The 11,368-nt window shown below is 33.1% G+C and overlaps 1 protein-coding gene across 1 annotated transcript; it reads right to left on the reverse strand.

Moving 5' to 3' along the window:
- Window positions 1–1,096: 1,096 nt before the first annotated feature.
- On the reverse strand, window positions 1,097–4,435 carry LOC132754300 (interferon-induced very large GTPase 1-like). Its single transcript, XM_060744914.1, has 2 exons — window positions 3,208–4,435; window positions 1,097–2,958 (listed from the first exon to the last, which is right to left on the reverse strand). The coding sequence occupies exons 1-2, from the start codon at window positions 4,433–4,435 to the stop codon at window positions 1,097–1,099; spliced, it is 3,090 nt and encodes a 1,029-aa protein (XP_060600897.1).
- Window positions 4,436–11,368: the final 6,933 nt, after the last annotated feature.

Here is an 11,368-nt window from a genome sequence, read left to right on the forward strand (position 1 = left end):
CTCTGTTTGGAGTTCGGATGCATGGAATTATATCACGAGGGCGTAGCCTGAGTGTTATAATGATGCGCATCCGAACGACAATGATGTTATTAAGCAATAAAATCACCGATTTGGATATATTATTTTGATTCTAACTCGACATCAACAAATAAATGCTGCCCTACCTAATGCTAAGCTTAATTGCGCCTGATTTGTGTCCGTATTTATTGGCAGCGCGCCACATTTTAGTGGTTACGTCACGTGTATACTGATTACGTCACGTGTTTAAATATAGACCGTCAAATAGTGATTTTATAGCATAAAAACACACACTTTCGGTTCTACTATGTTCAATAGGGAAAAATGCGGATCGTGTTAGAAAATACAATAATGCACGAGCAATTAATATATATTTTCACTCTAACACGTCAAGAAAAAATATAATAATTATTATATAGGTAGACTTTATGTTTGGTGGTTAAATTTGTTTTCGCCTCAGACTTTCCAATAGAAAGCCCCTTTCAAGGCTATTCTGGACAGTGGGTTGAAAAAACTTTAAATCTACATTGCGAAGAATCATTTTGAGAATAATGAATTTTGAAAACGTTGATAAAACCTAGCTTGTTTATTTTATTTAAATCTATATTTTTTTTTTCAAGCAAAAAGTATCAATAGCGAAATGTGAAATGTAACTAGTTTGCGACATTGAAATAACGTTCTTGATTTAATTGTTTCTGCACGTGCTGTTTGGCGCTACATTGTGACGTCACGTAAACAATACTTTTAATGTCTGTACAGCGTTAGCGACTGAATTAAAAGACTAATTCATTATTAAAATGTTTTTCTGCATTCTTTTACGTAAATCATATCGCCGTTAAAGATCATTATATTTACTGCCGCTCTTTTGTTTATATTTGCTGCCAGAATATGTTAACATGGATGTCTTAATAATAAACGTGATACATTTTTGGTTAACCTAGTTCTTAAAACAATTCATTGCTTCTAGCTGAGGAATCATTTTTCTGTTTATGACATATTTCTGTTAAATCCAATTATATTTTTGGAGTAGCAAGTTATAAAGCCACTGATTAATTTTTTAGTTTTATTTTGCGGCTCGTTAAGCAGAGTATATTTTTTCCAGACTCTGTTCTGCCTCTGATTTGGTGATATTTTTCCATGAAGAAGGAATATGATCAATTTTATAATTATAATGATTTTTAAGTTCATCTTTGTATGTCGCTACAAACCACATCCAATATTTAGATGAGTCATGCATATTAGATGTTGGTGCTATGTCCCAATTTGGAAGGTATGTTTTGTAGTCCCTAAAAAAATGTGATTTACCACAATCTTTTCTTTTTTCGGCATGACAAATGTAATTGAAAACTCCGCACGTATATGATAAATTTGACTGAATATCAAACTCGCATGATGATAAACATGCATTGTGCGTGTCATAGTTACGAATACCCCTGCAACATAAAGGGCGATGTTGTATACTATAATGATTAGAGTCCCCATGGTCCTGACCCTTGGCACATGGTTCTCCACAAAATGGGCATTGTTCTTGACATCCCCAAATTTTTTTTAATATGCGAGATATTGGATTAAAAGATGCCCATGTAATTGTTTGGCTCGTCTGTGATTTGAATTTAGCAGCAAGATTCTCTTCAGATTTGCTCAAATGATCTAAAATTGTAGTTGTCAAATATTCTACATTTTGAATACTATATGAAGTTTCTTGTCTTACATTCCGGAAACTTTCAGATGGAATAGAACAATCAGCCGATTTCATAAAGCTTTGAAAAGATTCTAACCATGTTTCAATAGAGGGCGGAGATTTCCCATCATATTTCATTTTGACCTGTCGTACACATTTATTGACAGTGCCGAAGAATTTTTTAAGCAATGAGGATGCAGTACTAGCAATAATAGGAAACTTTGGATCATCAAGATACTGATTTGCCTTTTCAGTTATCCATGTACTAGCATATATATGTGGATCATCAATATATTTGACACAATTTTTAAAATTTCCTCCCTTCAAAAGATCTATGCATATTTCTATTATGACTCTATCTTTGACCTTCGGAAGAAGAGACAGTAATTCATCCGTTACCTTGTTTGGCATACTTTGAGATGTCCATTCTTTTGCAAAACTTTCTATGACATTAGCAAAAAGAGTTGCGACAATATCTTCAAATTGGCGGCATCGCAAATGAGATTCAAAACTAATTTTTTGTTGTTCTCTATATTTTTCATGAAGAATTGCAGTGGCATGCGTTTTGAAATACTTTTCATTATGACTTTCGAAAACTGGATGGACATGCCTACTAACATGTACATAGATTTTCACATAAAATGTCAATTTTAAATAATATTTACTTTCTCTTTCTAAGATTGCATGTATACTAGAGTCAAGCTCATGCATTAATTTATTAACAGACATTACTGTTACTTCATAGTTAACTTCGCAAAGCTCTTTAATTTTTCCATCAACTGATGCAAAAATTTCGTTAACCCTGTTTTCGACATCTTTCATTGTATCGAACCATCCAACTGCTGATTTTGCCTTTTGTATTAATGTTAAGCTTATATCTGTATTATTTATCCTTGTTTCACCAAACGAGTTAGCTAACTGTTTCACATTTGACAATGGCGTTAAATCGCCAGATTCTTGCAAAGCTTCCTTAAGCAAAGCATGATTCTTCTTAAATATATTGTCAAGGCATGTTCGAAATATGATCCGCATTTGTTTTCTGTGTTTCTCTGTACTTGTTGGAGAAGTATCAACTCTTTTGAGAAATGTTTCCCAAATATCACTGAACAGGTCATCTATTTTCTTGCTAGTTATTGCGTGACCTTTGTACTGGTTTGCAACTTCCATTGATCTTTTTCTGAGTTCCTCTTCATGCTTTCTTTGACAAGTTAATGTTGGGATTTCTAATGATCTTTTCATTTGACATTTTTCTACATGTTCTTTAATGATTTGTTGTAGTTTTTCACAAAGCATAGTCACACGGGTTTGCTGAATATTTTTCCATTGAATTATGATGTCTTTATATTTATTTCCCTCAAAATATGTTTCAATATTCGCTTCAGTTTTGAATTTTTCATTAATAAGACATTCATTAAGTTCGCTTATCAGATCATCTGCCACTGTTCGTAACTGTTCGTTTCGATCACATGTAGCAAAGCCGTTTAAAGAAATTTGTATGAATTTATCACGAGTAAGGCTTTCAAGCCGCCAAAGTTCAGCCTGAACAAACGACTCCATTTCCATATAAGCCTTAATTTCAAGGCTATTTCTGAAAGAGAAAACATAATCTTCATTGAGAACACCCTTCCATAAACTATGTGCTTGTTCAATTATATCGTTCAATGATTTGTAAGATTTGTTCTTCATTGTCAAAGCCTTCTTCAACATTTTGCATTTTATATCCACAACTGTTTCGCTGTATTCATTATTTACTCTCGCCATAGGTGGATTTCCTTGCAATAAATTCTTCAGATACCAGACTTGATTATTAATATCAAATTCAATAACCTGGTTAAAAGTAGTAATATCAAGTTTTCCTTCACTTCTCGCCGATTCTTTTGTCATTTCATCCAAAGTCTGTATTAATTTGCTTAATCCACTTACCATATTTTCTGATGCGGACGTGTCAGTGACATTTTGATGTATAAATGCGCAACTTTTCCTGATATCTAATTTTTCATTTGTCATTTTCAATCTCAGAAAGGCATGAACAATCACTTGCAGAATATCCCGTATTTCGCTCGTATTTTCTCCCATTATGTTTAACATTGTGATATCAGCTACACCGGTTATTACAGTAGCCAATTCATTGTTATGTTCATGCTGCATATGACTTAACTCAGGTGACCTCAGGCCTTCTGTGTCCACAATAAGTACATAGCTAAACACGGAAGAAAATTTGCAAATTTGTTCAGTTTTTGTAGGAATGAGCTGAACATGTATTCCTCTAGTGCACCTACCGGTTCTAGATGAAAACTGAGATCCGAACATCGTGTTCAAAAGAGCTGACTTTCCAGAACTTTGCAGACCTAAAACGCCTAGTGTCATAACTTTACTGGACTCAATACATATGTCAACCTTTTGCAGGATTGTTTTTATCCACTTGTAAGGCATATAAAAGCTTTCACCATCAATTAGCTCTAATTGGTGTCCATCAGCAACAAGACGACTGATAATACTTGACATTTGGTGTACATTTGGCAATCTCAATTTGTCTGTGTCTTCTTTAAGTTCTAAAATAGCTTCATATATTTGACCAATTTCACGGAAAAAATGTTGAACTGCAAACGATGCTTCATCTATATTTTCTTCTAGATCGATGATGATAGTTTCTTGCTTTTCTATTTCCTCTTTTACCTGATTTTTAGCACTTTTAAGTGCTTTTAGTTTTTCCAATGCACTTCGATTTGCATGCATCATAAGGGGAAATATCTGCCGCTTTTCTCTTTCAATAAAAATATGTAACCAACAAAGAAAATATTTAAGTACTGAGGGGGAACTGTTGTTTTTAATAAGAATGTCAAGAAAACATCGAACAGGTTTTGTAATCGATTCTATTTGTTGTCGTCTCACTGTTTTAATTTTTTCATCAATATTGACTCCTTTTGTAAAGTCTCTCTCTCGTTCTCTTTCTTTTATAAGTTGTCCTAATTGCCTTGTTAATTTACAATGGACAGGTGTTACGCGTTGTTTCCCCAAACACGAAGGTTTTAAACCCCCATGCTTTCGACACCTCAATATTGTGTATATTAATGCAGTAGCTTCCTGCATGCCTTTGTTGAACAAAACTGAATCATCTTCGTCCGAATGGACTTTTGTATTTTAGCTCATTATGTCTTATCTTCGACATCCATATGTCGTTACTTAAGAACATGTTTCAATAGAATTTATTTTGAACAACCTGATTGTGAATAGTGTATTTTGTTTCAGACTAGAAGACAGGCATGCACCAGCATTGTGAGAGAGAGACAGCAGTCCCTGTCTTCACTAACACCAGTAATACTGTATGAGTGTAACTTAACTATTCAGTAACAGCATCAATGATTGCCGAATTTTGATGATGAGTATTTTACAGCACTTTGTAAACCCTGTTACATAGTTTTTAATTTTCCATCCCGTTCGGTTTTAAGGGTCCCTGCAATTATTAAAATGACTGAGGAAAATTGAAGAAGAATATCTTCAACCATCTTACTTCGAACCAAAACTGTATCTAAGTCAATAATAATTACAATAGAGTCTATTAAGTGTGAGATGAAATATAAAAGGTCTTGACTAAAGTCTTGGCCTAGATCACCCCTCAAGTTCAAAAATGTCATAGAATCTTTAAATCTATCCTTTTTTTCATCGATGGTAGGTAACCAAAACATTTCAACTTGTCCGTTACTTAATTGTCTTGGTGTCATTCCAGAGGGACAATCAATATTAAAAAACGTTTTACAACCTAGACTTAAGAGAAGACTGTTCATCAGCTTAGATTTTGAATAGCGAGGGCGACCTAACCTTCCAAATGCTATCACCTTTGTTTGAAGATCAAGGACATCACTTTCCTTACCCTGAATGTCATTTTTATTGGCAATATTTGACTTACTTTCTATGGTTAGGGACCGCAAAGGCCAAACAGAGAGTACTGGACTATGCTTATCATTTGTTCCCCAATACCTATACAAAAAAGGTACAGCGAGTTTGCTAAGATATAGTTTCTGAACAAATATTTGTTTCATAAATGGATCACAACATTGAAAAACGACAGTGAATATATCAAGTGGACTGATGTCTTCATTGACATCTTGTATTTCCGAAAAGCATGATATTGAGTCCTCTAAATTAAAACAGTCTTCGGTACTTTTTTCTTCAGACACTCTGATGTCTCTAGATTCGCTATGAGCACACATCAGACGCTTCAAAACCAACCAAGGAATATCAGTTAATGATAACCTTCCATGTGTCTGCTCAATGCTTTCGTTCGGATCAACTGCTATGACATCTCGCAAAGATATTTTACCAGGGAATTTGTCAGTCAATCCTAGTCTTTCAAGTATTTGATGAAAAACCTGACCCTCAGTCTCTGTACAAGCTGGGAAAATTAAAACCACTGACCATTTATATAGTTATGTGTCAGAAATAATCGATAAGTTAATTAAAATAATGCATATGAATAACACTTGTGTGAAAAATTTCATCAAAAGAAAAGAGTCGATTTTGATAATACAATGTGGTTTAAACTTACAAAAGGTTTTGAAAGTAGCGAATGATGCAGAGCTGGTTCAAAATGCGAACGTTGACAAATTACGGATCAAGATTACAATAAAATTTACAGTTAAAAGCAGCAAAATATAATATTATAAATTATGGTCATCCGGAAAATAACAGATTAGAAAAAATTGATATTTCTATGTCACCAGACTTGCTGATATTGATATGTTTCTTTATTGCATTTTTTCATACTGCCAAACATGAAATATAGCTAAAGTTGATAATTATAATTACATTTCTTATTTGTGGTGGGTGAAATAAGACATGAAATAATTTAACAATAGAGATATCAAATCAGCTTTATTACCTTTTGACTTTGAAGAATCTGGACTTTGAAGGTCACTTTTGACAAGGTTGAAATCAGCAATTACGACAACAGCAGGTTCTAAAAGAAATTTGATAAAATATTTATCAAATAAAATATATCACTTAAACATTGTATCACTTTCTAAATAGTCATGTTGATGATACCACAATATCTCTTAAAAAGCCTTATTTTCTCTTTTTTAAGTTTATATGTAAATCGCCTATTTTCGCTCAAGAACTGTACTATTAGTTGTTTCTCAGCTATGTGACATTTTCATTTGAAATGTGTTTGGGTTGATAAGTATACACAATGAAGTTAACTGTATAACCTGCACTTCAATTAGTACATTGTGACAGTAATTGTATCCAAGATTATGCAAAGTTTGAATCAATTTTATGTTTCAGTTTTCATTCTGCTAAATGTCTGTATTCATACGCTTTCAGTGTGTTTATTTCAGTATTGCAAGCAATCAATAAGTCCCCTACCGGTACGAATCCCAGCAACATTCTAAAGGGCCATTGGCCATTCGATTATGCCATCGAATGAATGAAAAATGACATGATTGAACTTAAATCTTTTGCGTTCTTAGTTTGTCTGTTTCATAATAATGTGTTAAGTTGCCCAGCCTAGTAAGTTTTTATGTATTTATGTTTATACAACAGATAGTAAAAAGGTCCAGTTTTCTCAGGATGAATAAATATAACTTGATAATATGGTTCAGCTTTTCTCTATTTTAAGTAAATTTGTTGGAAAAGTTCTTTAAAAGTGATCTCAAGAAACAGTTTTTATGAACAGATAGACAGACGGACTGAAAGAACATTCTATAATAGTAAATTTTTAAACATCCCTATTACCAAAATATAACATTTTTAAAAGCAAAACTCTTAAAAAGGAGATAACTTTTAAAATAAAGATGCTTGACTCATGAAGATTGTCATACATGATGTGAGTGTAACAAAGAACAATTATTTTAAGTTTAAAGATACCATTTATAGTCACAAAGAAGAAATTGAAAAAAATAACAATTTTCAAATATACCATGCATAGTAACAAAAATTAAATGTTGATATAAATGTTAGTTTGAATTTGAAGAAAATCCATGAAGAATTAAGAAAGTTAAAGAACGAATGAGAAAAATTCAAAGTTTAAGGAGGAGATCATTCTGGAAATATGGATTCTAGATTTATAAACCTTGTCATATTATTATAATGTGGGAGTTTGAAGTAAATCATAATTATAAGGAATAAAGAAGTTGAAGTAAAAAATACCAATTTCAACAGTTCGAAGTTTAAGAGGAACATAATTTTGAAAATAGTCTTGCTAGAGTATTGAACCTTCTCACAAATGATTTGAGTGATAATAAAAAAAAACATATATATGAAGTTTGAAGAAGATACATTAAGAAATAAAGAAGTTATTAAAAAGAAAACCATATTTTCCTGAAAATTTTAAGTTCAAGGGAGGCATTTCTGATAATTTGTGTGCTAAAATTGTAAACCTTGTCACATATTATGTGGTTGATGACCACAAACTTATATTTTAAGTTTGAAGTACATTTAAATACGTTAAGAAATAAAAAAAAACTGATATTGAAACTGCGTAAAAAGTAGAATCAAAAATCTTGACGAGGTTGAGCAGAAGTTTGGTAATTATGACAACTCTCAATACACTCCCTATAGTCAAGATAAAAATGATGTGTATAATTTCCATACTGCCATTTATCCATATTTTAAGTTTCATAAAAATTTTAGTTCTTTTTTACTTATCACATATATTGTTATATTTGCCATTTTCTATGCCTATTTGTTGCCAGAGCAACCAATTTATTGAACACAGGAGGAAAAGAAAAAGACATGCATAATCTCAACACTGCCATCTACCAATATTTCTAGTTTCATAAAAATGTTTCAATACTTTTTGCATTATCCTTTAATCCAGTTTATGTGTTAAATGTGCCATATTTTCAGTCTATTTTTGGCCATAGCAACCAGAATTTTCAACATAGGAAACAAAGAAAAAGACGTGCATAATTTCTAGACTGCTATCTGCCCATATTTTAAGTTTCATAAAAATAAGTTAAGTATTTTTTTCATTACCACTAGATCCAGTTTATATGTAAAATTTGCCATATTTTCAGTCTATTTGTTGCAAAAGCAACCAGAATTTTCAACATAGAAAGAAAAAAGACATGCATATTCCCCATACTGCCATCTATCAATATATCAAGTTTCATAAAAATATTTTCAGTACTTTTGCGTTATCGCGGGATCGAGTTTTGCCGACGGACGTACCAATTTTTCAGGTTTATGAGCTATTTCTATTGTTATTTTCTTTTGTTTCCTTGTGGGCTAACTATTGTTTCCTTATGAGCTAACTATTATTTACGGAATAAAGTCCTTTGTTCTCTTTTGTCCCAGTGTACCGTTAGTTAGCTCATATACCTAAAATGTTTGTGCGGTCGAACTGACAGACGGATGGATAGACAGACGGACGGAAGGTTAACCTAAAGTCCCCTTGGTTAAACCGGCAGGGGACTAATAATCTTTATTTTGGCATTTAGTTGCATGTTTACTCAATACATATTAGTTAGTAACTTAGCAGGTGTCATAACTATTGCTTATATAATGTGACATGCTGAAGTATTTTATGTTTTATGAAGTAAATCATTATTTTATTATATACCTATAAATTTTTCTCCCTAAAATATACGCAAATCTTGAAGCGCAAATACGCTTCAACGGATAGAAAATTCCTTTTATGTTAGTAACAAATACGGTTCCATATATGGAAGTACCGGACTATTTTTTGTTTGGACCCCGCCTTTTCTATGCGTTACGTAGTGTATTGAATCGGGAACCAATACTGCAAAGGGCACTTTGCGGGGAATCCGTCGCTATATTAAGGAACGAAATTCCGCTGTCAAAATATATAAACAAACATGTTTTACCTAGTTTTATTCACTATTATCAACATTTCAAATGTGAAAAAACCATCATTTTGTGCAAATTTCGAAACCTGTTAAATATAGATAAATAACGTTTGTGTTAATAAAAATTGTTCGTGATTTTATAGACCGTCGTCTGCAACTGTATCGTGAAGTGGGCGTTACTGTCAATGGTAAAACGTAACGGAACTCTTTCTGTTAAAAATGTCCGACGATTTGTTTGATGATGACTTGGACCTATTAACCCAAACTCAGAATGGGTATTTTGATGTTGTTGAACAATCTGATGAATTGTTTAGCTTTGATTTGAGGAGGAGGTTTCCCAAACTGACCAAATACATGCAGATGCCAGTGAGTGTTGACATAGCCAACTCCCTCCTAGATTATCATTCTGATCCGGTTCAGCAAGAAACAATGCATGTCACTGGTTATATAAATAATGTTAATCCGGTGATCACTGAAACTTTGAATTGTACCACACAGAGTCCAGACAATCTTGTTGGTAAGCCAGAAAAGAACTTTAACTGTGGCAAGTCAAATGCTAACAATCCAACCTCCCACAACATAACTGATGTAGAAAAAGAAATCTTTGTTATAGGAATGAAAAAGAAAAACACTGTAAAAAAACTGAAACAAGTCTCCGTCAGTTTCAACGTTGGCTGGCTGAGCCAACAAGAAATGACTTAAGGCAAATCTTATACATCAAATAATTTAAACAGCGATTCAAACCGTTCTGTATGTTTTTATTCCATCCATGCTTCTACCACTGGTGGCCGTTTATTCTTATGTGACTCATGAGTCAATCTGCAGTGTAGTGCTAAAATAATTGGTCTTCATGTGACACAGCTTCCATTCATCCTGTGGCAAAAATATGTATATATATGATTGCTGTTGTTTTTTCTCAATATGTTACCTTGTTTAAATAAAGATATCATTATATTAAACTAGAACTCCACGAGTCGGATTCGTCGCCTTGTGAACAATATAGTTTAGGACAATGTCCAGGACAAAAATGAAATATGAAAATTAACAAAAGGCAATAACTCAAAAAAAGAAGAAGTGCAGAGCAGCAGTTTCTGTGCCTTGCACTTTTTATCAATAAGATCTATCATCCTATGAAGTTTCAAGTCTATAGCTTTTATACTTTAGGGGAAATGGCCTGGACAAAAATAAAGTATGAAAATTAATAAAGGGTAGAAACTCAAACATAAGAAGTGCAGAGAACCGGTTCTCATACACTGCACTTCTTATTAATGAGATCTATCATCCTATAAAGTCTCATGTTCATAGCTTTTACACTTTGGAGAAATGGCCTGGACAAAAAAAAAGTATGAAAATTAGCAAAGGGCAATAACTCAAAACATAAGAAATGCAGACTCCAGGTTATTGTACACTGCATTTTTTCTAAATAAGATCTATCATCCTATAAAGTTTCAAGTCCATAGCTTTTACACATTAGGAGAAATGGCCCAGGACAAAAATAAAGTATGAAAAATAACAAAGAACAATAACTCAAAAATTAAGAAGCGCAGAGTACCGGTTCTTGTGCACTGCACTTTGGTTCATTATTAAAAGCATGAATACCAAGTTTGAAGTCAATCCGACTTATAATGACTGACTTATGTTCCGGACAAGCTAAAGGGGACGACGACACAGCCGACGCCGACAACGACGCCAACAACGACACCGACAACAAGCCGACGCCGACAAAAGTTACCCCTTTATGTCGCCTTTTTCAAGGCGACACAAAAACTGTTCTAGAATCATATATTGTTGTTCATGTAACAAAGCTAGTCTGATGATCATGTTGATTAAAGCTGCTATGAGTCAAAATATTTGAAGACAA

Source organism: Ruditapes philippinarum, unplaced genomic scaffold (assembly GCF_026571515.1).
Source record: "Ruditapes philippinarum isolate M1 unplaced genomic scaffold, ASM2657151v2 ctg2165_1_1_1_1, whole genome shotgun sequence".
In the NCBI taxonomy this organism is placed as follows: Eukaryota; Metazoa; Mollusca; class Bivalvia; order Venerida; family Veneridae; genus Ruditapes; species Ruditapes philippinarum.

Excerpts from the sequence above, each read along its gene's own strand:
- LOC132754300 (XM_060744914.1), bottom strand. The coding sequence starts at position 4,435 with ATGCATGCAAATCGAAGTGCATTGGAAAAACTAAAAGCACTTAAAAGT. Across the intron at positions 2,959-3,207 it reads GCGGCTTGAAAGCCTTACTC|AACATGTAGAAAAATGTCAA; the intron begins GTGATAAATTCA and ends AAATCATTAAAG.